Genomic DNA, 26,784 nt, shown 5'->3' on the forward strand with positions numbered 1-26,784 from the left:
TTTATTTTGAAAGGGTTAATTAATATTACAAAAATAAAGTATGACCAGTAAATAAAAGTAATCACAACGTTTGGTTATTGAGGTTTAAAATGCACTAACTGATGCGCTTTTCTGAAAATCTGAACGTGTATCAGGTGGTGTTTCTTTGGGATGGCCGCCAACGGCAACTTTTACGCATCTTTTCATCCAGCGTCACATCACTGTTCCCAGATCTGATCCAAAATCTTGATATTGCAGTATACTCACCCTATCTGTGTCAATAACAAACGCATTCATGGTGGCATATCCCCAGTGTTGCTTTCTGATGGGATAGTAGGACGAGGAGGAGGAGGACTGGAGGAGGAGGGTGGAGGGGAATCTCTGCGGACTTGTCATGTCAAACTTTTGGACCAATGGCGACGCGGCTCTGTGCGATCTCAAAACTCGATGGGAGAAGTGGGCCAATGAGCGGGGGAGACGCTGTGGAAGCCCGGCCTCCTGATTTCAACAGATTGAAATGTAAGCCTGTCTCCGGCGCCGTCAGGAAACAGATCGAGAATTTTGTCCTTCTTGTTCCTTATCGCACAAGAAGATTTTTCTTGGACGCGATTGTGGGGACGGTGGACACGCTGGACGCGGAGCAGGATCCACGCAGGAGGCACAACCCGGACACCGTATTCTTCATTTGCGGCTTTAACACGATGGGTGAGTTCAATGTTGGATCGCTTTTTTCCCCTTCTCTTGACAGGGATGCAGCGAACGGTCCCACCGTCCTGCACGATAAGTAGGTGGTAGTTGGGGTAAGTTTAGCCAGATATTATCGGCGTGCGATGTTTTGACTGGTCGGGGGAGCCGTTAATCCAGGAAGGAACCAAGACGCTGAATTATAATGTGTCAATTACGCACGAGTTTTGGCATCGGGGGCTGCACATCCGTGTGAAGTTTAGCCTGCGTGTAACGACTACTATCAGTCAGCTATTAATCTGTGCTTTTCACCCAAACATCACATAAAACTTAAAGCGACTTGTTTAAAGTGAACAGGGTGGTGGGAATAAATAAAACGTCAAAAAAGATTCGCATGTGCGTAATTCTTTAATTCGCTGTGAAGAGCTTTGGCTACATGCTGCACGTATAAATCACAAAAGTGGAATATTAGATTGAAACACAATCAGACTGTTAATATAGTTGCTGTTTATGATTCCTGTCATTAATATCAGAGAAATGAGGCCTCATAGACGCGCTTTAACCCGGGTCACTGACAGTGCGTGCTGGGCCTTGTGTTGGTTACCTAACCGCTGTCTTATTGTTGTGCCCTTTTTGTGTGTTTGTTTTCACCACCAGAGCCAGCCTTCGGTGAGGTGAACCAACTCGGTGGTGTTTTCGTGAACGGCAGGCCGCTCCCCAACGCCATCCGGCTCAGGATAGTGGAGCTGGCGCAGCTCGGGATTCGACCTTGTGACATTAGCCGGCAGCTGCGCGTCTCCCACGGCTGCGTCAGCAAGATCCTGGCCCGCTACAACGAGACCGGCTCCATCCTCCCGGGGGCAATCGGAGGCAGCAAGCCGCGGGTCACCACACCCACCGTGGTCAAGCACATACGGACATACAAGCAGAGGGACCCGGGGATTTTTGCCTGGGAGATCCGGGACAGGCTACTCGCCGACGGGGTTTGCGACAAGTTCAACCTGCCCTCCGTCAGCTCCATCAGTCGGATCCTGCGCAACAAGATCGGGAATCTGTCCCAGCAGAGTCAGTACGAGTCGGGCAAGCAGGCGCCTCATCCACCGCCACAACCAACGTTACCCTACAACCACTTGTACTCATACCCGACCTCCAAAGTGCCCACTCCCCCTGGCATGCCCACCCTTCCCGGACACATGGCCATGCACAGGATATGGCCCTCCTCGCACTCTGTAACAGATATTCTGGGGATACGGTCTATTACAGAGCAACAAAGTAAGCATGGCTGCACGGAGGGCGGTTACATTTGTTTATTGCTCTGCATTTATCCAACTTTTGAAGGGGTTTTGCGTGCAAGAGTGCGAATGTGCGTGTGTGTTGGGAGAGAAAATGGGCATATTTTTTCTCCTTTAAGTTAGTCTAATTGTTTTTATAGGCCTCCAAAAGCAACTATTGGAACGTTATAAACTCGCAGGCCTCTATGGGGAGAGAGAGCTTAAATGCCATTTGACCTGCCGGCTGATATTGATTTGAAAGAGAGGCAGGTTAGTTCAGAAACAGATGGTCCGACTTGGGTAATAATTAAGGAGGCGGATGTGGAATATTAGAAGGAGAAGGGCGCAGAGACGAAGTGTACCAAAGTGAGGTGTGTGTGGAGAGTTTGCCACGACATTTTAGTAGGTATTCAGCGCCTTTTTCAGGCCTCGACGCTCACATGCAGATGCGTTTTTCTGCTGCTTGTGTTGTGTTTGTCGCGCCAACATGCAGGTAGAGGCCCAGATAACTTGTACTCGAGCGCTGTTTTGGAAACAGTGAAACAGGATCCGGCATAAATCAGTGTTAATGGTCGGCTCGGTGGTGTGAGAGGGATTTTCTTTTTGTTTTTTTTTCGAGAGCTTGTTTTCCCAGTGGCAGGAAGGGAAGTGCTGTCTGTCCATATCGTAAGAATCCTGTCAGGATCCAAAAGGGGGGGCTGCCATGCAGAAACACGCCCCGGCTCCTCTCCACTTCCACCGCCGCCATGCGTAAAAACTTGAACTCGGGAATCTAAACAAGACAAATGCAAGGCAGATATCCACGAGAAAATCACACAGAGGGGAGGAATGTGTTTGGAGAGGCTGCTTTTACAAACAATTTATGCATTTCGAAATTATTTGCAGATGTTTGTGGCAGGTTTTTCTTTTCTCTCTCTCTTTTTTTTTTGGACGTTAAGGTTTTAGATGCATTTGGTGAAGTGAGAGCTGACTTGCAGTCTTGTTTAAAATTACATAAAAAAAAACAGAAATTGAAAATGTCAGATTAAAAAAAACAAAAAAAACATGCAGGTTTAATATCGTAGGTGATTTTTATCTGAGGTAATATTTATTTTGACGCGCACCGAGGCAAACACACTGCATGTGCAAAACTGCTGCGAGTGAACTCAATCCATCAAAAAATACAATCTCAACAAGTACAGCGCAACAAGCATTTTTTTGTTTGAATTTCTTCATCGAGTTATGACATTGGTGGCTTTGCTTTTCCCATTGTAAACATTTGGGAACTCAGTGTAATTTATTATCCATTACGCACAAAAAGAGGGAGACGGTGAAAGTAAATTTAATTTGTCCCAGGACGGTTTGGTGGGTTAAAATGTCCCTGACCCACCAGAGAGACAGAGTCGTCTTACTTAAAACCCTCTTGAACTGGGCCTCAATCTTCATCTGATCTCCAAGAGGAACCAAAACATTTAGTCTCATCCAGTCTAAACACACTTACTTTACGGCAAGTGAAAAAAATATGACAGAAAATTTCACTTTCTCACTCATAATCATGAAAAGATGAAAAAGGTGAATCCTGAAGAAAATTACTGAAGCAAGAGTAAATATCTCAAACGTGTATTTAAGAAGACAGAATCTCACTTGCAGACAATTGGGTATGTTTTGTTTAGTTGACCAAGAGCAGAAATGAACATTTTTACGCACTCGAAGGCCCATTGATGTATATGGAGTTCGTGCGTAAAATGACAAAATCACCGTGCTCAAGTGCAAAATGTCACAGGGTTTATTGTCTTATGCAACCTGGCTGCTAACCTGCGGCTGATGGATGAGTAACAGCGGCCTGTGCCGGCCTTTTTTTTTTTTTTTTTTTTTTAAACCCTCTAATCTTAAAAATCTCTTCCTGACTTCCCTCTCTTCTCTTCTCTCTTTTTTTCTCTTTTGCCCCCCCAGTTAGTGACAGTCCATCCTTTTCCAGCGCCAAACTAGAAGAATGGAGCGCTATAAACAGGACTAATTTCCCAGCAGCAAGCTCTCCACTAGTCAATGGTGGCATGGATAAACCGCATTTAGAACCTGAAGCAAAATACACACAGGTAAAAATATGGAAACCTCTCATTATTATTTTTTGTGTAGCCTCAAATACAAAAGGAATTAAAATAGTCTTCACTCAGCCAGGCTATTAATTTAATTGCAGTCTTGAGTTAAATATTTTTTAATAACTATGTGGCCTGGAAGTTTCCCCTTTCACAGCATTAATGCGCGCCGTCTGTTGGATAACAAGTAATGGTGCATTTTTATTATTGCTATTATTCTTTCTTTACAGTGGCCGCTTTAGGTGCTGCTGTCTGGTCAGTGCTTTTATGCAGAATTGCAGTGTAAATTATGTCATAATTAGTAGATCAAACAGTTTTGAATAACCTATTGTTATTAGTTTATAGATTTTTTTAGAATTAATCATGGCGTGTTGAACGCTCAGACGCTAGTTGGAACCAAGAATAAGCGCCAGTAATCAATAGTCTGTTTTCGGTTTCTTGGTAAATGATTCTGTCATACAGGATTTTAATGGGTTGGCTTCAGCTGAGGTCTGAGTCAAGTCAAAAAGGAACAACCACCATGGCGTCATTTGTTTGTTTAACTCCTTTTTATACGGGAAAATGGTTTCAGAAGGAGATTTTGTCTAAAACAACAGTCGTGCAGGCCCAAACCTTTCAGGATATTTATCAGTAGTTAAAGTCAATAAAGGAATGTGAAAATAAAATCCAAACTATAACAATTAAGACTAATAATTAACACACACTCATACTTTTATTTTAATTAAAATTATTAAAATTTTATTTTCCTAAATTCTTGCAAATTAAATGTATGATAATCCAAAATTCAGGGAAGGTTGTAATTTAAATATAGCTAATTGTGATTTTTATGACCTTCTTCCATTTCTTTTGCGTCAAAAAATTAATATTTGCGTTTCCTACAAAAGGTTCTTCACAGGCCTGTGCAGCACTTTTGGTTTTCCAGCGCAGGTAACAAACGAAAGGTCACGATGCCAACGCTTGTGTGTGTGTGTGTTTGCGCGCATGAGTGCGTAATTTTCTTTTCTCTCATTTTGCAAGAAAACGTTTCCAATGCGCATAATTTATTTTGCCACTTTATCACAGAGGGGGCACTTTTTCATGCTCATTATGCAGAAAACAGGGCCGATGCTGTGGAGATCAGGAGTGGACCAAAAAAAAAAAAAAAAAACAGAGGGCGAGCCATTAAAGGCAGAAAATAACAACTCTATAAATTACCGAGGTTTACTGCATGAAAAACAAAGAACGGTGAAGCAAGTAGTTGTTCCAGTGAAAGAGCGCAGGATTAACTGCGCCTTTGTCACTCACAGGCTGCAGCCTTTAATGCTGAACACACTGGTGTGTTTGTGAGACAGACACACAAACTGGGACACAAAGCGATGTCATGTTCAAACATGGAGGCTGAAAGAGCCCCAACGTTTCACATTTCAAAGCTTCCTTATGGCAGCCTGGGATTATATTTTCCTAAACTTTGTCTGTGTGAAGAGAAACACCGAAAACTTTTTTTATTTTTGTCAAATATCAGCAGGCCAAAATCACAGACTCCTGTTTCCCAGGAAGGCCAAAGAGTTGCGGTTAGAAACATGTGGCCTATAGGCGCTTCTCAGAGGGCAGCGCGGGCAGATGCACCCATGGGACCGTTTCCTCTGGGACGAAGAGGAGCATCATTAAAATAGATTTAAGGTTTAGTCTGTGCGGCGGCTCCGAGCTCAACCCGATGAAAAACTATTTAAAAATTCTGCAAAATCTACTTTTCGTTACTAAAAAAAAAAGCTGCGTATAATATTCAATTCAATCTTTATTCTTTCTAAATTAGCGTTCTTGCAAATGTTTTACTGATTTATTTGAAATACAAACAGAGTGACAAGTTAAATAATTTAATAAAATAAAATAAAAGTCTGTCATTTATTATTCATTCATTCAATTCTGGCTGTGCTTGTGCTGAATAAATCAAAACACTGTCAAAAATGATGATTATTAACATGCTTTGATTAGCAAAAGATGATTTATTATTAAATATATTCTCTATTAGGCTATTTTAAAATGCTGCAGTCAGTCTATTTCTATTATATGAATTTGTAAATATGTAATAATTATTCCTCCACTGTTATTCTAAGATTTAAATATGTGGCATTTTATTGAGTTTGTAGATAAATGGGTGGTGGACAAAATAACAGGTACACCTAACAAACACTGTGATCTGATTCAGGAGCAGAGACATAAACACAGCCTGTGTGGAGGACATTTTTCTTTTTGTTGACTTTGTGTCAGACAGGTGCTTATTCACCTCTGTGGTTATTTGCTGTTCTTCTATTGCATTTAATTTGAAAGGGTGCTTTTTATTATTTTGCATATGGACTCTGTGTGTGTGTGTGTGTGTGTGTGTGTCTGTGTGTGTGTGTGTGTGTGTGTGTGTGTTGCATATTTCCATTGGTGGAAGATGTGGTAATCATTACATGAAAAGGTTGTGGAGGGAAAAAAAGACACTTTTAGCCTGCGTGATGAAATAAGCATCAGTACCTTGGAGTCAAGTGAAGACACAGACACCCACAAACACCGACAGACACCCACAGACATCCGCCCAGACACCCACAGTCGCCCACAGACACCCACAGGCCCGTGTGGACACGCACAAAAACAGCTTCTTTTTTTTTTTTGCTCTGCAGTTATGTTTTATAATCACCACAAATGTCCATTTTCCTCATCTCTGTTTTAAAGACCCTGTCAGTCGAGTGAATCTGCACGAAACTAAGATGGGGCAACTCAGAACGATCACAATTGTAGAAATCATTCTCAGTAGTCGCAGACCACCCAGGAACAGAAATTCTGCCTCCCTGCTGAAATGCTTTGGTGAATTCCACAAGTTAAGTCCTGTCGCTGTGCCAGAGAAGCAAAGCCCATTCATGCTTCGAAGCCCCTCCGCTCTGCCTCATTCTCTATCATATTTCCCCTCTTCCTGCCTTTTCACTCTCAATCTATCATGACATCTGTTTTGTGGCGCCCCCGACCAGCCTGTCTCCCATCGTCTGGCGTGGTATATCAACGCCCGCCGTCCACTCTCGGGGTAGAAAACAAGGCCCATATAGTGACGGGCAATCATGCATGTATGGTTTTTATACTTGTTTAATATGTTCCAGGGGCATGAGAGCGCATAATTGATCATTCGTACTTTCATCGGAATTGGGAAAATGGGTTTTTTATGTGGTGGCTGTGAAGTTTAGAATTGAAGTCTGTGCTGTTTATAATTCAGGCAACATCACTTTCAGTTTCTGCTCTGCAGCAGGCCTCAGTTTTTTCCCCTCTTATTACAGCAGCTGCCTGTTTACCTGGGATGAGGTCACTATTTTTTTTCCCCCCCATTTGAGAAGATATGTGATGAAAACAGTTAAATATGACACCGGGAGCCAAAAGACCGAGCGTCCTTTCAGACATAAAATGCAGATGTTCCCATTTCTGATCTCTTTTTCTGCTCTTTCCAGACGCCGAGTGGATTGCCCACAGTGAACAGCTATGTCACAGCGCCCAGCATCCCTCCCTACCACCCTCCCACCCAAGTGTCACCCTACATGGGGTACAGCGCCACCACGTCGGCCTATGTGACCGGACCCACGTGGCAGCCGGCCAGTGGCAGTGCTCTATCTCCCCGCAGCTGTGACATCGCCGCCCCCCTGGCCTTCAAGACCATGACGGCCAACCGTGACGCCATCCACCCGGTCGCCGCCTCGGCGCTGTGAAGTCACAGACTGATTGGGGGGGGGAGGAGGCGGAAGGGGGGGAGAGATGGGAGAGGACGAGGAGACTCCGAGTCTGTCCCTCCCGTGGCTTTCGTCTAGCTCCCACCGCCACCTTTTCGATGAAGGACTCGGGGCCCCCACCAGGACCCATATTTGCGACGCCCTCCTCCCCTTCTCCCTTCCAGCTAAACACACTCAGACCAAAGACACACGAGGAATAAACAGTCTGTCAATTCTTTCCAGCAAAGCGTGTTGTCTGAAAAGAACTGGCAGGACAGGTGTTCTGAAGGACTGATGCATGACTGCTCCTCCATCCATCAACGTAGTCCCTCTCAGATTCTTTACTGCACACTTCTGCAAATGTCTGTGGGCAAAACGGGGTAATGTATAACTTCATGAATATGCAATCCAAGAAAAGGGGAAAAAAACTTTGCATTAGTGTTTCAGGGTGCTTATTAATTGCTATTGTTTTTTTTGTTTTTTTAATGTTTGTATGCTTTTTGTTGTTGTTGTTTATGATTTGATAAAACTTATGGAGCATTTGTTTTTTTTTTTTTTTTTTTTTTCCCCACTTCTCTGAAAATGTAGCTTTTGCAAGAGCTCCAAAAAGGGAAGTTTATTTATTAGATTAAGGTACGTTGAATGAAGTGCAATTAGCCTTACAGAAAGCATGGACGTCTCCACGCACATGTAGACAAAATTGGCATTGGTCTCACGTTGGAGTCTGGAGCATTAACAATTGACAAATGTTGCACAATGAAATTGAATGTATCTTATTAAATTGTTATTGGTCTTCATGGAGTTTGCTGGTTGTTTTGGGGGAATCCTGCACCTTCACGGCTAAAAATAATTTCCAACTTTCATCTCTCCTTCTGCCAGCTGTGCTAAATTCAAGGTATTGTGGGCTGTTTTACATGAGCAGGAAACTGCTTTTCATGAAAAAAAAAAAAGAGAGAGAAAGAAAAAAAAAAAGCGTGAGCGGCTGTACCAGGCCTGTATTTTCTATTACCAGGCGTCACGGCTCACTGAGAAAGTTCATCAGAAATGCTTTGAGCGCACACAGTGATTGTCACCACATAAAGCCATTCTTTTCAAAAAATCTTTTGGCCATTAAAGCAGCACAGATCGGTACAATCTTCTCACCTCATTACATTTAATGTGACTCTTTCTGTGTTCATAAAAAATTATACCTGTGCATTAGCTGAGCCACAGAGGAACATATAGTTTAGAGTAAATCAGATGTATATTTTTAGTGCTAAAAGAAAAAAAAAAATAGTCGTAGAAATTGTGTGAAAATCTAATTTATCTAAAAGAATTCATGATTACACTGAAAGTAAAGTGATAAAAATATAGTGAATTTTCATTTGGATTTATAGAAACAGCTGACTTCACTACAGCCCTGCTATCTTTTTTTTTTTTTTTTTAAATGAGAAGGTCGTGCATTTTAATGTCTTTTTTGTAATTTTCTCCAGTCGTAAAGTCACAAAGGATTTTTCAGCGGAGTTCAGTGGAAGAAGCAGTAAATTAGAACATTGCTGTTGCATGAAGAATTGGAGATGTGTGTGCCGAGGACTCCTGGGGTTGAGGTGGAGCACATGTGCATTCAGAGAGCCGCAAATAGGCTCATTGGCCTGCGGTCTTCAAGGTCATCAGACATGTGACCCAAACACGAACCTTCGGCAGCCGCAAAAAGGGCCAAACCGGGCTTGTCGGGGCGAACTCAACGTGTTCATTACAAAAGGAAAAGCACACGGTCCAGCTGACAAATGACATGTTTGCAAAATGATGCAAAAAATACTTTCAGAAAGTTTTCGAGGAGGGGGGGAAGTGTAGAGTAATAAATTATGTGTGAGTCTGGCAAGCCCCGTCTAGCCCTGCAGTGGAAACTAGAGATTTACACAAAGTGGCGCGGACGCACACTCGTAGATTGATAACTTGATAAAGCCGCTCACCTGCTCCTGCTACACAGCGTTTACCTGCCGCCGAGGGTTCAGCCTCAGTGTCTAACCCTCCCGTGTTGCAGCATAAACAGTCCCTCCGTGCGACAGTGTCAACAGTCCTCCCCATGCAGGAGCTGATTTGACTTGGAAAGCACTCTTCCCCGCATCCAGTGGTCACGGACCGTTGCTCAGGGATCGTAGTGTTTCTTTGACCGTATGTGAACCACATCACAGGGACGTGATGATCATACGCTCGCTGTACCAGGCAGCCCTCACGGCCACCACTTTACCATCCACCATCCATCACGAAACAGCAAATGATAGTTAGCTCCGTGAGTGGCATGAAAGAGTCGTTACATGCTCTGTTTTTTTTTTACCTCAGCCTACACACAACAAGGCCAAACAACTTTTCCTTTCAACTAAGCTACATGAACTGCGCACAGCCTTGTTAGTCTCCTCTGACTCATGCAACAAAATTAAAATGTGGTCGTCTTAATTGACACCAGTATTTTCAAAAAAAACAAAAACAAAACTAAACAAAAAAAGAGAACACTGTGTTTCCTAGGCAGGAGGGGAGCTTCTCGAAAGTCTGATAATTCCTGCTCTTGTAGTCTCATGTCAGTGTGCTTTATGGAAGCGAGGTCTAAAAGGCGTAGTTTTAAAAATAGGGGCAGACACGTGTTTATAATTAATTATGTTGAGTCTGACTTCAGTGTCATATGGTTATCTTTACTTCTCCACATGCAATCAGAAACAAGACAGCCATTTGCAAGAGTAACACAGAGCAGAGAGTGTAACGCCGCCGTGTTTCTGCTCAATGAACATTTTTAAAAGAACCTGACAACAGCCAGAATGTTTTCTTAATGTCTTGAAACAACAGCGCCGAGCAGACAGGTGAGTGAAACCTCTTAAAGAAGGGAGGAGGGGGGGGAACAGAAAAAGTCAGCTATTCTTGGAAAATCACACAACATGTCTGGTCTTTGTGTACGTACGCACGGCTCACTGCATTTACATGTAATGTAAATTGTGGACATTTTAATATATATTAATCATTAACCGCAGCTGGAAAGACAGGTAGAGCCGTGCCCAGATTGCAGGCTTGTCAGAGTGGAGCCACTGAATTGAAATGTTACAGATGAAGATGAGGGGAAAAAACACAGGGAGAGGGGTGGGAGGATTTATGATCGGCAGGGAATTCAGGTAAAAGGGTGGCTCTGGTTGCCTAGCAGTGCAAGGTTACATGCTACAAACTGACAAGTCTGAGGCAAGCACACATGCTCGGCGCTCCATTACAGGAAAAGGACAGGTTAAGCGCTTACAATTCCATCAGTCTGCAAGCCACAGTTGTTAGTCTGTCACCACAGGCCCCTGGGCAAAAAACCAGGAGCCGTTCCATTCTGGCAGGGAGAAACTCCCACATTAAAGATGACTGTCAAATGCCAACGTGGCTCTCAATACGCTGCTACCAGATGAGGTTAAGATGAGTCTCTTAGAGCAGCCACTACGCCCAAGGCTGCGCAACAGGTGTGTGTGTGTTTGCATATTTGAGTAAGAGATAGACTGGCAGAGGGAGAGAATGTGTGCGGTAGCCCCCACCTTCCTCCTTAATTCCTGCAGCCACATTTGAATTTTCTTGAGCTTGTTGTTTTAGCTTGCACTAAAGCTATGTCCTGGCACCGACTCCCCCACCACAGAAGAAGAAAAAGGCTGACACTCGGTTGGCTAATGCAACTTCTTCAGCTGACAGGTTCTCAAACAACAAAGCGTTTGGATTTTGTTGAGGTGGTGGGGGGAGGCGGAGGGATGACAGGGAGGAGGGTGATGAAGTGGTAAACTGAAGGAAGGTGATACGCTTATATCCACGCCAAGCTCAAACGCTCCCAGTGAAGACAAACATGCAACAACACAAACCTACTGTTACAGGACACAGTGTGTGGTGTGTAAACCTACCCCCAACACACACACACACACACACACACACACACACACACACACACACACACACACAGAGTGAAGACACAAGGTGAGGTTGGTCATTTTTCCTTTTTATTTGTTACCAATACGTACAAGCAGTCTTCCAAAAAAAAAAGCTCAGTTTTTAAAATGAGTTTAAAAGTGAAATTAACACAATGAGAAGCTTAAAAAGTAAGGATATAAAATTCATGACATATCAGGCAAAAAGATATTCGTTAAAAACGTTGCTCGACAACATCACTGCTGGAATTCTTAATAAATCGCTAGTGTTTGCTGGAGACACTGTTAAAATCGGCACTGCTGGCGTGATCACAGTTTTATATTTGCTTTCATGAATCCGTGTCATATACAAAGATGTATATGTAGTATGTATATAATGTCAATGTTGAGGACAATGTGTTGCAGTGAGTGTATTTATGATTTTCTACGGCCAGCGCACTCGGCTGTTTTGTCTCTAAATTTATCGTAGCTCACATATCTGATATCAATAAATCTTTCCATACAAAAGATAATCTCAAATTGTAACTTGCTTAAGCGTCTGTTTTGCAAATTTCCCTGCTAATTTTTTTTTAACCTAATATATACTTCATGTACTACTTCAGGTCTGCAGATATTTTTGGTTTACTAGCCTCATAGATGTTAATTATGTCAAAGAAAATGATGTAAAAATGGCGTTTAGTTTAACAATTTGGCCACAGATTAACCCTCTGAACCTTCAAACCCGCGAGCAGGACTGAGAGAAATTTAAAAGCCTCATTTGGGAAAAAAAATGTGTTTGCTATAATCGCATTCTGTTAAAAACAAAATAATCTGTGCTCAGTGGTGCAACAGAGAAGCCGTTGTTACCTCTGCTGCAACCAACAGTCACAAAAACTGAGAGTTTTCAGGTGGACTCGGCTGAACTGCAGGCTGTGTTTACACAGAGCAGAGAGGAGCTTAAGTTTAAAAGTGTAAAAAGAAATTTAAAATATCTTTAGTATATGGAGAGCATTTTTTTCTAGTATTGGTCACACCTGTAGGAAAAATGTTGTCGATTCTAGGATTTAAAATTTTTTTGTAAAACGAGTAATCAAAGAAATGTAACTTTCATTTTTTCTTTTTTTTATGATTTGTGCCATCATATGTTTGTCATACTGTAAAAAGGACATTTTTCAGTTCCCTCTACTTCTAGAAATGTTTGCACCGCCTCCATGGAGGTGCAGGACTTTACACTGCAGTGAAAAATGAGACCACAGTGAGAAAAAAATGCAACAGGAGCAAAGATCGCTGAGAAACTGCTTGGGGTTCAGAGGGTTAATTACTAATACATACAGGCGTGTATGTATGCGTACGAATACACAGATGCATCACTCTGCAGTTGCTGTGAGTGTGTGAGCTGTAGCTGATTTTATGAACAGCTTCTGCAAAGATGGAGTTTGATGGATGATCCAGCAGAGCCACGTTTGTCTACAAAGAGACTCGTCTTCATTTGGTGTGTGTTCAAGTACTGATGTTTTTCATTGTCATGTAAACTCACCCTGCACTCCATTCTTCTGTCATTTTAACCGTTAAACCCCTGAAAATTCCCTTTACGTTTATTTTATCTTCTATAGAAATGTAACTATTTTGATGTAACACTAACTATTTATTGAGTTGATATTGATTAAATGTGGGTTGATCAGATTTGAGTCACTATCGACATCCCCAGAATTTGCTGTACTCCAACTGAAGCACAAAAATATGCGACTTCTTGTTTCTCCAAATGAGCACTGCCCACTTCAAACCAGTGAGAAGACCACACAGGAAAAACAAACAGAAGATAACCCATAAATATCTCATTTGAGACAACCCAAACCAATTTAAATTTGTAAGACAATAGTGTTCATGTTGGACTTCAGTGCAAGCAGCTCACTGAGAAAACAGGCTTTCGGGGGACTTTAAGACTTACTGTTAAAAACCTGCTTTCTATTAGAAATGTATTTGTCACTCTTCACATATCGCAGCTGTTCTTAATTCCTGAGAAGATGGCTTAGTGATGACGTCCTTCTTCCCTGCGATCTAAGAAATATTGTAATGCTGATTTGGTATGTTGCATTTTGGTCTGATGTGGTCAGTTAACAATACTGGCAATGAGGCACAACTCATAAGGCACTAATGTGGGTTTCCTTCTCTTTGGTTCTGTTACCAGTTTCTCTGCAGCCATCCAGACACGTATTCATAGACCAGCAGCATCACTGCTCCACCTGCAACACAACAGGAGACAGAAAAGAGACAAGTCTTTATTTGTAGAAAAAGGCAGTTTGAGCTAATCGGCCAATAGAAGCTGCCGGTTAACATCATGTGATCGAGTGAGTACGATTTCATGGGAAAACAAAGGAATATATTTTGCATCGACGGCTTGTAGCCACAGTCAACTGACAATATTCCCACTCAAATATTATATAGTTATGGGAAAGTATTATGCAAACATTGTTTTGTTTTGTTTTTTTGTTATTGAATATGTAATATGAAATATACAAAGTAAGAAACAGAAAGAAATAGTGCTTGTTCCAGCCTCGTTTCACTGGAAACGCTCATGCAAAGCTGAATATAGCAGTAACAGATCAGATAATCGACGTGGGAGTTCCTGGGCATAAAAACGATAGATTTCAGTCACGTACCAGCCTCAGAATCTGAAGGTCAAACTAGAACTGAAATCTTTTTCATCTTCTGTGACCAGGAATGTGATCATGACGATGATTTTAATATAAGTATTAAAAGCTTTGTTTTGGTTACCTGGTCCAAGTCTCATTATCTTGGGGACCAACCCCTTGTACAGTGCCAAGTACCTGCAGGAAAGATATGAGACAATAATAAACAAATAGAAAACACTGCTGTTAGGTTACAGTTGAGTATTTGCTGTGTTCATTCACATATCGTTAGCCTCATAGCATAATTGCCTAAGTCATTTTTTGGTCAAATTGAGATATTTGCTTAACTTTACTCTCCTATCACTTCTGCATCATCCTGTCTTTCTACCTATGTCACTGGCCAATCACATCTGGTTGAATGTACTGTTAAAAAATCAATAATAAATACCAATGTCATTTATAAAAATTGTGTTTTTTCTCATTTCCCAAAAACATGAAAATATGACTTAGGCAAGTATGCTATGAGGCTAACGATATGCAAGTTACTCTAGTATTGTACCAAAGTACTTCTCTTTACTAAAACTTTCTATTTCAACAGAGGCACATGTTGTGCACTTCATACTCCACTGCATTTATTTAGTAACTGAAGGTATCGGTTACTTTGCAGATTCAGAAATATTCATACAAAATGTAACCAGGTAGGTATCAGAAACATCATCTTAGCTGCACAGTTTTAAAGTACAGGATTTAAAATGCAGCCCACCTTTACCAGCAGCATCATTAAAGTGACAAACACAATTAAAAACAATTCCATCCTATCAGCTTGCATTCATTTTTGGTAACTTCTGGTCTATTTTGCTGCTTATATATTAGTTTTCTGATCTGACTCCTGCTTCCACCTCTGCATGTATAACCACAGCATGCATGTGCTCCTGCTTGTGACTCTATGAAAAGCAGTGGATTTGAATGCTTGCATGTCTGTCTGCTGACCTGCCTGTCTGTCACCCCATCAGGCGTATAGGTTTCTAACGGCCAGCGCTGGCGACTACCTGCTCCTTAATGCATTCAAGGTGATCAGTGGCTGGCTGCCTCCGCCTCGTGCTCCCTGTCCCGCTCCCTGCCCCCGCCACTGATGGCGTTAATAAGGCTCGACCCACTTCCTCCCTGGCCCTCTGTCTGATTAGATTGACCCGTGGAGCGCCGCGCGGCTCGTTAGGGTCTGCTTAACGACGTCTCCCATAGGGACCACTAATTAGCTGGGACTGTGTTGTGTTAGAGAAGGGGACTGGATGTGGCGGCGGGGGCACCCTCCACGCACCCCTGCGACGACAGCGTTTTCTTGCAGCAACCCCCAACTGCAAACTAACAACATCCACTAACTACAAACATGTCGCTGGCCCTTGTCTCGCGGAGCCGCATGGGGGGAAAGTGGAAAGCCTGGGGCAGCTGCTAACATAACATACATCTTTCCTTGAAGCTTCCATTTGGAGCTGTCATTGTCTGAGGCTTGAAAATATGTTAACATTTACTATACAGCTGACAGACTGCAGAAATGTATGATCAGACTCGTGGGGGAACACAGCCCACAGTCTAACATGACTCTTTGGTTTCCATTCATTGGATCACAGCTTTGCATCAAGCTGCACTTCCCCTGTACTTAGTGCAGGAAACTCACACCACGCAATCAAAGCCTGCTAACTTGTAGCTGCAGCTGCTACATTCGTCTTCCCTGACAGTCAGCTTGGCAGGTAACTAACTATCAATTGCTAACAAAACAGACAAAGTGGCTCATTATTTCTTGGATGCACCGCTGATTCAAGTTTTTGCGCTGATGATCCCCTCGCTACGTGTTCGTACCCTTCCTCGCGGTACACCAGCGCCATGGTCTGGAAGCAGGTGCGGTACTTGATCTCCCCGGGCACCGGCTGTGGGCCTTGGATGCGGCTCTTGGCGACGTCGAAGGGAATGTTCACGCAGGAGGAGATGGTCCCCGACACGAGGCCGATGGCAAACTTCCTCAGAAACTCAAGGGTGGGGTCCTGTGAAAGAGAAGACGAGAGAGTTTTACTGGAACAATTAGTGGCGCAAAACTTCAATAACACATAAAAAGCCTGCCGGGATTAAAAGAGAGCAGCGACAGTGAGTTGACAACGTCGGCAGTGGGACATGATGTGTGTACGTCTGCGAGCGAAAGTGAGGCAGAGCATGAGGGGGACTTGTGCATATGATTGCAAAGCTGGCATGAAAGCCCTGATCATTTTATGGTAGCGGGGGGCAGATTAGTGCTTCCTGACTGTGGTGCGGCGCTCTGATTGGCTGAGCAGAAGCACATGTTCTTCGGGGAGCCAAGACAGAGGATTTATAAACAGGGTTCATGCAGGCAGACTGGGGAGGCATATGGGGACAATTTGGGTAATTGGGCTGTGACTCGGCACAGGGGTATTACTGTACCAAAGAAGCCCAGACTCAGAGAGCTCTGACAGCTAATTGGCCAGGATATTTTTACAAATGACAGCAGCCTCTCTGGTCCAGGCCTTTCTCAAGCGGCTGGACACCCTGAGAGCCGTGGTAAATCAACAGCTAATCCCACTTCTTCTGTTTTTTTCAAGTGGGATGTGGGGAAAGGGGGTAACATAGCCACGGCCTAAGTACACCCATCAACCCACTTCCTAACAGCCTTAAGCAAACATCTCCTCACACATTCGCTCGTGAATGATGGCAGTGTGCTATCTGCCTCCTCCGTGCTATTCAAATGGCCTCATGAGAGGAGCCCGGGCTCGGCAGGTCGAATTTGACTACGGACACGTCTGAGTTGCAAGCTCGTTGCTCATGTTGCTGACAAAAGGGGCTGCGGGGAAAAGCCACCGACTCGGCCTGCGAGTTGTCACCGGTGACAATATTTATTCTCTGCTGCCTGAACAATGGCAGTCGTGAGAGTCTCCCAAACAAGATCGCTCCATCAATGTACACACCGACGGATCGTTCCCAAAAGGCCACGGCCACAATCTAAGAAGAGAGCTATTTGAGTCATCCAGCCACATAATTATCATTTACAGAAGATGACCACTTGGTTCTCTGTATATCATGCGTCACTGGAAAAAATGTTGAAAATATAGCAGAGCCTGGCCTCCCACTGTAACCTCCTCTTGAAAATAGTACCGTTGTCTGCTTCCAATTAGTTCATTGGAGTTAATCTAATGCTCCAGTTTGTACATGTGGAACTGGCGTATGGTAACGTTTCCATTAAACAAAATTAACTTTTGTTTGGGCCATCAGGCTCTGCCGGATGTGTAATCTGAGACTTTGAGGATGTTATGAAGAGCAAACAGACGAGGTATTAGCCGGGCTGATCTTACAAGCTCCTCTCTGATTTTCGCTTCCTCCTTGCCATGGAAGTCAGACTGACTAATCATACTGTTAAACACTTGCTATTCCCCCTCCAGCGAGGTGGCTGAGACACGTGCGTATCATGTAGCCTGAGGTTAGCAAAAACTAAGAGTAGTCAAGGTTACCAACACCAAAACAGAGTGGTGTCAGTGTCGCTTGGTCTGGCCAGAAATACGTCAGATCATGGATTTTGATTGGCATTTTTACCGGGTTGGTCGGAATAGCATCCTTGACATTGAAGTAGAAGCCAAAGTAGATCATGTTGAAAACTCCGTGGCGTCCCAGCGTTGATGTTAATCCCTTGTTCAGGCCGTTCAATCCGAAGCCGTCTGACTTAATTATGCGTCTCGCTTGGGCAAATGAGGAGGGTTGCTGTGTCACAGAGATGGAATTCAAAAAGCAGGACATGTCAGAGGACTTCTAGAGAAATGTGCACATTACTAACACTTTACAAGTTAAGGCAGTATTTTATTTGACTCAACCTCTTTGAAGGAATCTCTGTTGGCCTGGAGACTGACTTTCACCACTTCGAACGGGTTGACGACAACAGCTTCAGTCAAGCCTGCACCGAGGCCTGCTGCAGACAGCGCCTGGAGGGGAGATGGACATGATTTAGGACTGAGAATGTGGAGCTAATATTAAGGCAGAGACACATCAGAACAGACAAACCGATGCAGACGACGAGGCTAAAGTGCAATTTTGCAGAACTTTGTCTCGTCTGAAATCAATATTTGCTTCTGTTGACAAATTGACAAATGCTTGAGGACACGCAGGGCAACTTTTGTGTTTGTTTGCATCTGACAAAACGCTACATGACGGATAGGAGAGAGAGAGGAAGCTCAAGGAAGCCCAAAAATGTAGAATAATCAATTACCTTTCTAAGAAACAAAGTCCTGTAACTCGTCTTGTCATCCGTCGCAGGAGAAAATCTAAGAGAATTTGTGAAAGTGGTTGCAACACTGCATGTATTTGCACTGACTGGGCTGTGTGTGCATGTGTGTGTGCGTGCTCAGAGAGAGGCGTAATGGGAACATGTCAAGAACGTGTCTATAGCTCATTACTCTTCCTGCCTCTTTATCCTGCTGTCAGGGCCCCGGGACCCATCCTCTCAGACATGCCTCGCGATGTTTACACAGCCAGCCCGCCACGTTTTAATTCCTTATTTGTATTATTACTGTGTGTGTCCTCATTAATCAGAGTGAAGGCATTCAGCTGTGCCATGCTGAATAGGAAAGAGAGAGAGAGAGAGAGAAAGAGGGAACCATTCAGTCTGTAATTCACCCTCGCTAATGATCTGATGTGATTACACTACTTGATATGCGAGGGCCTCTGGGGGGGAAAACGGGGTTAGAGGCACTTGAGGAAGAAGGAAGGGCAGGAAGAAGATAGCGAGAAGGAGGTGTAGGAGGACGGCGTGATGGATGGGGCAGGTAAACATTTCTCCACCGATGGCTGTAAAAACAAGTCGAGGACGTTCGCCGTGCCGAGGCGGCTCCGACGATGAGGTGCAGGTAGAAGCCATCCATCACGGCTGACACCTGGCTGCCACCTGAATAGGCGGTGTGTGGTGACCGCACCCGAGCAACGCGAATCTGTCTAGCTTAAAAACTCTGACTCAGTGTAACAGAGAACCCAAGGAGGATGAAACCACTTTGTGTATTCGCGGCCTGTGGTGGAACCAGTCGGGAGAAGTAACAACCGCCGAGTAAACACGCAGCCGAGTCCGTCTATAGGGATGGCGTTATGGTTTAGATGATTTTGGCTTCGCTCCAGCGTCCTGGGTTTGAAATTAAACAATGACTATGAGGTTTTAGTGATTAGGTTCAGCTTTAGAAGACGTCTCGTGTGTTTGCGTCCTCATTGTGAGGTATGACGCCTTTACATCCTGGCGACGATGAAAAAACACAGCAACAGTTCTTACCGGATGCGTCTGATATGCGTGAACGCAACTGAATTAAAACCAGGAAGACATTGAACAGAGTACGACGGATTTGAATGATTTTTTTAAAAATTCTATTTAATTTTACTGATATCGCGCCACTTCACAACATGTGTTACCTCATAACACCTGACATAGGTGTGGTAGGTGAAGGTGACCTTACAAATTTTAAACAGAGAAACCAATAATCCAAAGTTCCCTCTGGATTCCCTTTGTGCCAGCACTGTTTTTAGAATCGGGACAAGTTTCTGCCAGATTAGTTGCTGATGATATTTAGTTTTTGGGAAGACACAAACCCATCGCCAACTGAATAGAATGGGAATCTTGGTGGACTTTCTTGCAGTTTGCAGTTCCAAAGTCTGATTTCCCACATGGCTGAGATCTCTAATGAGTTTAATTTAAGTATACTTGCGTAGTATTTTACATGTTGCTAGAACTGTAGTCTTGACAGATTGGGTGATTTAAACTACGAAACTTTTACACCAACGAAACACTGTTGATCACTTTCTTTTATAGACTAAAATCCTTCCTGTGAACATAAAGTTTCTTTCCTACCTTGGATGCTTCCTATTTTTTCTACCATACTCCTTGTTAAGGGTCGGCCGATTTGGCTGATACCAGTATCGAAGTTTAAAAATTTTGAATGCTACCAACTCCAACGCCAAGCTTTACTGAAAAATCTTTTGTATTTTTAATTAAAAGAGAACTTTTCAACATTTACCCACCAGTATTAACATGCTATTACTCATGATGTGTAACCAATCAGATTTACAGATAACTACTGATAGAGAGCTGCATCAGAGCCAAAGTAGCACATTTGAAAATGTATTTATTTTACTGGGAATTGGTTGAAAAATTAAAAAAACAATACAGAAAAAATGCTGAATATTGAATCCGATAATTGGTCAGACCAATAATCAGTTCAGCTCCTTGTTGCTGTAGCTGGCTTTGTCACCGTTGCTGCAATTCCTCTTCAGGTCTGACAACCCAGTTAATGCTAGTTGACGTAAAACTCTTTGCTATTGGTCTACCAGTTTGGGAATGTTTCTGTGAGATACTGAAAGATTTACCTGCTGCTGATACGCTTAAGCAGCATCATGTGAACTTGTTTGGCACAAGCTTCGATGTAATGGATGTTCTTTTATTTGTAAAAGTCTTGCACTCCAACTTTAAGGCTGAACTTTGCAGGAGACAGTGTAGAACTGCACAAAGTAATGCTACTTTTTTGTTGTTGTCGTCTGCCGTGAGTGACGAGAACACAGGCATTTGTTTGCATAAACTTCATTTGAATGGTTCATGGACCAAACTCGACTGGGGGTTCCATGATCACGCTCCGTTGACGCCCGACTTTGTCAGGAGAGTTAAAGCTGCTGCACAGAAAAGCTACATACAAGAATGATAGATATCTGCCAACTTTAAGTCTGCTGCTGTAATCCAGGATTACACTGGAATGCATCATGAGTATTTACAGTATTTTGTTTCCACCCACTTTTATATCAAAATTAAAAAAAATAAAAAAAATAAATCAACATACATTCCCACACGCTGCGAGGCAATAAAATTAAACCAAAAAAATGCCTGTATGTAATAAAAATGGCTCCTGACAAGCTGCCAGTTACAGTGGATTAACTCAGAGCGGCAAGAACCGAACTTCTGTAAACTGTTTTGTAAGCGCTCTGCTTCTAAAGCTCACAGGGAGACATGAAGTCAGTAGTTTCACCAGCTGATGACCAGCCGAGTGCCAACTACACACCCAGCCACCAACAATAGAGGCCATGTTAGCATTGTGCTTCATACATTCCTACAAACATGATTCAGAATCATATTGGCAGTTGTAATGACACAAATTACACAATAGTATGTTGATTTGTTCACGCCGTTTGTCGCGGGTCACACACCTGACATCACTGTGTGTCATCAAAGATGCTTTTATATGAGCTTAATGTGGAACAAAGGTGTTGTTTTGATTTAATCCCTTTTTGCGACTACGTCTCTTCATCCTGTTCAGTGTGAAATAGCTTTATGATTAGGCAGAAAAGCTGTGTTGTATTTGTCGTAATTATATTAAATAATAGTAAAAATGCAATAATAAACTACGCACATGTTTTTTTTAGCCTCACATCAGCAGAAACAATACGCAACCAAGAATAAACTGACCACCAACCTCCTGTCTTAATGTATTCATGAATTACACGTATTTGCACTTGAAAACTTTACATTAGCAGGGAAATTTGCATTTTAATTAATTCATTTGGCCGGTAAAATTATTCTTGGCATTTACTTGTGTTGTAAAAACCTCGTGGCAGGTGAGATGAAATGTTGATTTTTTGACACTGGTGGGACATTCTTGCCGGTCCTCTGAATGTATGTGTGTTTATTTTTTCAAGCGAGAGTGTGTTCAGGTGTTTCTGTGCGCAAAGACTCACCACGGCAGGAGACAAAGGGGTCAGATTCAGCAGCTTCTTGTACTGCTCAAAGGTGAAAAACTGCAGGGGAAAGAGCAGAGCGAATGAACGAGCATCATAATGAGACACGCGCATAAAGACAGCAACAGGAATGAAGTCTGTGAAAATGAAGTCTATGAAAACTGTGCTGTGGGCCTCAGTCTCCCTGGAAAGCAAGAAACCTAATGGACAGCCCCCAAAGGAGACATCCACTGATTTGTTTATCTGAACAAAGGGCAAAATGCCAGCAGAGGCGACTTAATCGGAGCTTTAATTTACTTTAATTCTTCGCTCCAGACGTTACTCGCCATCAGCGAGCTTTGTTCGCTGCGTGAGCGATTACCCCATCTTCTCAGTGTGAGTGCTTATTTTGAAAGTTCACACAACCTCGTCTCCAGCATCTCATTAGCCATGTGCCTCCTGCCGACCCCCCCCCCCGCCCATCCCTGTCACTCCATTACAGGAGAGAGATGCTAAGCCTCCGTACAAATCTCAAAAGATGGCGCTCAGGGGATGAATGCTTGTAAGTCAATATTTGGCAGGCCGGCAGAGCAAACAGGAGTGGCTGAGGAGGCCGACATGGCGGAGGGCGTCGTGGCTTTAATCAACACGTGTGTACCATGTTAAAGCAACTGCGGTTTGAGTGTTTTCATATGGCAGTGGAGCAGCTCGCTATGAAACCAGATCCTGAGCGTCGCAACGCACACAGAGGAGAAGCTTTGCAGCTTTCTGTGGACAAACATGCACATCCTGAACCTCACCTTGACTGCTCTCTTGGGCGTCTCTGCCAGAATCGGAGGTAAAATTCCCTTGTAGAAGCCGAAGACTCTGTAGAAAGAGAAAACAACATGTTGCCGTGAGTCCAGTCAACCGCTGGGTTCGTTTCTTATCAACAAGACATAAGAAATAAATTGTTTGACACCAGAACTCCCCAAGTTGTGTGATTCATCGCTGTGAACATTAAAGTCTGCATTCATTTTAGTTTTATATTAAAGCTTCTCTCTGGTTGTTGATTTAACAACTCAAACTCAACTCTGTGTATCAAAGTTACATATTTAGAATTTTTTTTATGTTAAAGCAGTTTAGCTATAACTATACACTGTGTCTCTTCACCCCAGTCAGGGCAGCTCGAGCACACCAGCTCACCAACAACTCTGCTCCAACGCTGTAAAACTAATCTGCACTACCCCGTGGCAAGTTGTAATGTTGGAGTAATACATGTTAAAGCTGGAAACTGACTCTGAAGAAGAAAATTAATACAGAAAACTCCACTCTGCATGTCTACAGGGTTGCTTCTTCAGGTTAGCTAGGTATGAAACCCCGGAAGTCTGGATTCACATCTTTAAAGTTGTCTTCATTACGGGACAGTTCCAAAGTGGCGAAGCTTCACAATAGAATTGACAGTTTTTGTTGCTCATGATTTATATCTTCCAGCATTTTTTCCCTATTAACATATGGACATATTAAGATACATGGAGGTTATTCAATGTGCTTCACAATAATACTGGCTGTGATCATTGCCTCCCAGTAACAATGCACCTTCACTTGCTTTTAACTACATAGATGGGAGGACAGAGCTGCAGGGTGGAGCGGTGGTTAGCACTGGTGCCTCGCAGCAAGAAGGTCGCCCGTTCGTGTCCCGGTGAGGACACCCGGGATCTTTCTGCGTGGAGTCTCCATGTTCTCCCCGTGCAGCGTGGGTTCTCTCTGGGTTCTCCGGCTTCCTCCCACAAGGTCCAAAAACATGGACCTTAACTGGTGATTCTAAATTGTCCGTAGGTGTGAATGTGAGTGTGCTTGGTTGTCTGTCTCTAAGTGTAGCCCTGTGATAGACTGGTGACCTGTCCAGGTGAACCTGCCTTCGCTCTTAAGTCAGTTGGGATAGACTCCAGCCCACGTGAGGATTAAGCTGTGTATAGACAATGGATGGATGGATGGATGGATGGATGGATGGATGGGAGGACAGTGAGGCAAACAGAGGGTAAAGACACAGTTTGGTTTTCTTGTTATTTTGGGAAATTTTGAAAAGAAGAACCATTTTTGTTCACAGTGCGTAAGTTGAAGTGAACAGTTTGTCTTTATCAAGTAGTCCTGAGGATAATTTCTTCTGCAACACGTGCTAATCCGCGACATGGAAGACCACAACGCATCAAATCCACCTCATGTCTAAAAATGGAATAAATAAGCCGCGTTTGCAAACCGGCCTATTCAGAGCCAATATGGACTAACACAAGATAAATACCGTCAAACAACACTTGCTCACAACGAGGCTACAATGCAGACAGGCGGCGAACACATACGCAGACATGTGTAAACACACGCTAATGAAGCTGCAGAAGGACGGAGGCCACAAAGAGCACTGAAAGATGCACAAGTATGAACGTACGCGACTGTCTGGCTTGTTCAGCAGCGCAAGATGTTGTAGCCGGAGCTGTAAAATGTGGTTTGTCTGGCACAGATAACAGATTTTTTCTCTTTTTTATCATCAGAGCACTTGATTTATTTGATTGTTGTCAGATTGTACACAGGCTTCCAACAAATATAGCGAAACAACACCACTGGAATACACTGCATCTCCCGTCTTTAAGGCTTAAAATCGCAACCGCCTCGGTATGGCATTTTCTCAAAGACACGCTTACGGCAGTCAGAGCTGTGACAATACCAAATATATAAACTTCAGGAGCAGCTCGCAAAACAGAAACACACAGTATATTGCTGCTGTCTGGCAACATAACTGCTAAGATATATTTTCAAACCACAAACCCCTGGTAAACATGCTCTGCAGGAGTACGCTGAGGAAATGATTTAGGAGTGTTTTGCGGCATTTGATATGCTGGATATTTCAAAAGACGGTAGCTGTATAATTTTAGTCAATTTGGTAGTTTGCCTTTGCTCAATCATACGTCCAGCCATGATTTAAAGAGGACGCAGAGCCAGGAAAAATAATAAAATGATACAGTGAGTTATGCATATTGAGATGTATGCCTGTATATAACACAGGCTATATATTCGCTTTCACGTAATGCATTTAGACGCTGAATAGACGGCTTGTTAGACTGCTGGTTTGACACATTTACACACTAATTAGATGTTTTTAAATCGCACACAAACATCGTCATGATAATCCCTTTCAAGTGTTGAGAATCTTGCAGAATAAAACACCTCAATCTGTGAAATTGACCTTGGAAATTACAATATTTTACATTTTTCTTTTTCTGTGTCGAGGTGAAGCATTGCAGACAGGTAGCACGTTTTGTTTTGCAAAGAGAGCACAAAGCGTGTTTCGTACACATTTAGAAGTGCACACGCATGCGTTTTCCACGGCCTTCATTTGAGTGAAAACACGGGAAGAACAGTTCATTCGTTTGAACTTTTTGTCGACACCAAAACGCCAAACTGGAAATGTCAGACCGCTTGGCAAGCAAAGAAAATTACCCAGAAACGAGGTTCAAATATTTTCTGTGTAAATGTCACACTGCAAGTTTCTCTTTTATTTGCATTTGTCAAACGGTGTGTGTCTCATACACCTGAACCATCAGATACTATTGAGTCATTAGCCTTTTGTGTTGATAACAAACTGTCGCTGGCAACAGCTAACTACTTTTCTGCTCTCTGTCATTCCTAAATGTTGTCATAAGGGGACTGCCTGAGAAAGAAACAGGTAAAACAGGTCTAAATCAGCAACACAACGAGAAACAGCAACGAGAGCATCATCTCACATTTTGGAACTAATGTGTATGTTTAAGAGCATGTAGGGGTCAATTAAATAATTATCTCCACCCAATCCGACACATGGGAACAGGTCGGGGCTTCTCGATACAAAGGAAGGTGCCATACATCATGCCTCCTCATTATCCTCTCTGACACATATTTCACTTGTGATGTAAATTACCATTTGTGCTTATTAAAACTGAATTTTAGTGTTGAGGCAGGCATGAAGCTGAGTTCAAAAGGTGACGCTGAGAGAACAGAAACTCAAACCAATGTGTAAACAGTCAACAAGCGTGTTGCCATGGAGGAATTGCATTTTTTTGCAGTCACCAGCTGTCAAAAAGCTCTTCAGACTTCCACACATCCTTGTTTATTTACAGATGTGACATTTTCCACAAGCGCGTATTCTATTTTTGGAAAATGCAAAATGCGCAACTTGTTCAGTAACATTTCAGAGCTTCCTGAGTTTTGTCCGATGTCATTTTTTACATTTTCTTGAGAGCAAGATAAACAAACAAAGAGCACTTCTGGTGAAACTGCACAATGGACTTGATTAAAATTTAGCAGACGCTTTTATCCAAAGTACATCCGAGAGCAGATACAACACAAGCAAGGATCTAGTCAGGAGAAAACAATCTAGATAAGTGCCACAGAACAAGTTCAGGTGTGATTTATTGAGTGTTATTAAAATATAAATCTCATAACTCATTTTTCACATTTGGATGCTGATTTCATGACACTAATCTTGGGTGCTCACCTGTTTATACTATTAAATATATGAATCTGGACAGACATGGATGTCAATTTTAAACTGTAGTGTAAATATTTAAATTATACCCCCTTGCCATCAATATATCATCCCTAAAATTACGAAAACAGGCTGTGAATTTACATGTCTCATGTGAAATAACATTAAAAAAACACTTAATACCTGAAACAGTTTGATTCAAGTAAAATACTGTTATTATATATTTCTAAGAGTAGAAAGAATTAATGACAGTTAACAGGAAGAGGTGTTGTTTTTTATTTTACACAATTTTTTTGCTTTACGAGAAATATCT

The 26,784-nt window shown here is 42.8% G+C and overlaps 2 protein-coding genes across 3 annotated transcripts in view; one reads left to right on the forward strand and one right to left on the reverse strand.

The window, feature by feature from the left end:
• The first annotated feature begins 575 nt into the window (after positions 1-575).
• pax9 (paired box 9) lies at positions 576-8,516 on the forward strand. Of its 2 annotated transcripts, XM_008295057.1 has the most exons (4): positions 576-684; positions 1,321-1,935; positions 3,867-4,009; positions 7,465-8,516. In XM_008295057.1, the coding sequence occupies exons 1-4, from the start codon at positions 681-683 to the stop codon at positions 7,717-7,719; spliced, it is 1,017 nt and encodes a 338-aa protein (XP_008293279.1). In that variant the 5' UTR covers positions 576-680; the 3' UTR covers positions 7,720-8,516. The 2 variants fall into 2 exon arrangements, with proteins under 2 accessions (XP_008293279.1, XP_008293278.1); XM_008295056.1 differs by lacking the exon at positions 3,867-4,009 and having other exon boundaries at positions 7,465-7,724.
• A 3,167-nt stretch (positions 8,517-11,683) lies between these two features.
• Positions 11,684-26,784, reverse strand: part of slc25a21 (solute carrier family 25 member 21) — a 41,006-nt gene continuing 25,905 nt past the window's right edge. The window contains exons 3-9 of the mRNA XM_008295059.1: positions 22,774-22,840; positions 21,995-22,054; positions 18,112-18,219; positions 17,837-18,001; positions 16,100-16,281; positions 14,388-14,440; positions 11,684-13,855 (exon numbers count right to left, since the gene is read on the reverse strand). Of these exons, the coding sequence (XP_008293281.1) occupies positions 13,794-13,855; positions 14,388-14,440; positions 16,100-16,281; positions 17,837-18,001; positions 18,112-18,219; positions 21,995-22,054; positions 22,774-22,840 (697 nt within the window). The 3' untranslated portion in view covers positions 11,684-13,793. The remainder of the gene's footprint in view (positions 13,856-14,387; positions 14,441-16,099; positions 16,282-17,836; positions 18,002-18,111; positions 18,220-21,994; positions 22,055-22,773; positions 22,841-26,784) is intronic.

The sequence above is a fragment of the Stegastes partitus genome, unplaced genomic scaffold (genome assembly GCF_000690725.1).
Source record: "Stegastes partitus isolate 25-593 unplaced genomic scaffold, Stegastes_partitus-1.0.2 Scaffold1017, whole genome shotgun sequence".
NCBI classification, from domain to species: domain Eukaryota; kingdom Metazoa; phylum Chordata; class Actinopteri; family Pomacentridae; genus Stegastes; species Stegastes partitus.

What these genes read in the sequence shown, in the direction of transcription:
- pax9 (XM_008295057.1), top strand. An exon ending in GTCTATTACAGAGCAACAAA is followed by an intron (nt 1,936 to 3,866) that starts GTAAGCATGGCT and finishes TTGCCCCCCCAG; the next exon opens with TTAGTGACAGTCCATCCTTT. An exon ending in CTGAAGCAAAATACACACAG is followed by an intron (nt 4,010 to 7,464) that starts GTAAAAATATGG and finishes TGCTCTTTCCAG; the next exon opens with ACGCCGAGTGGATTGCCCAC.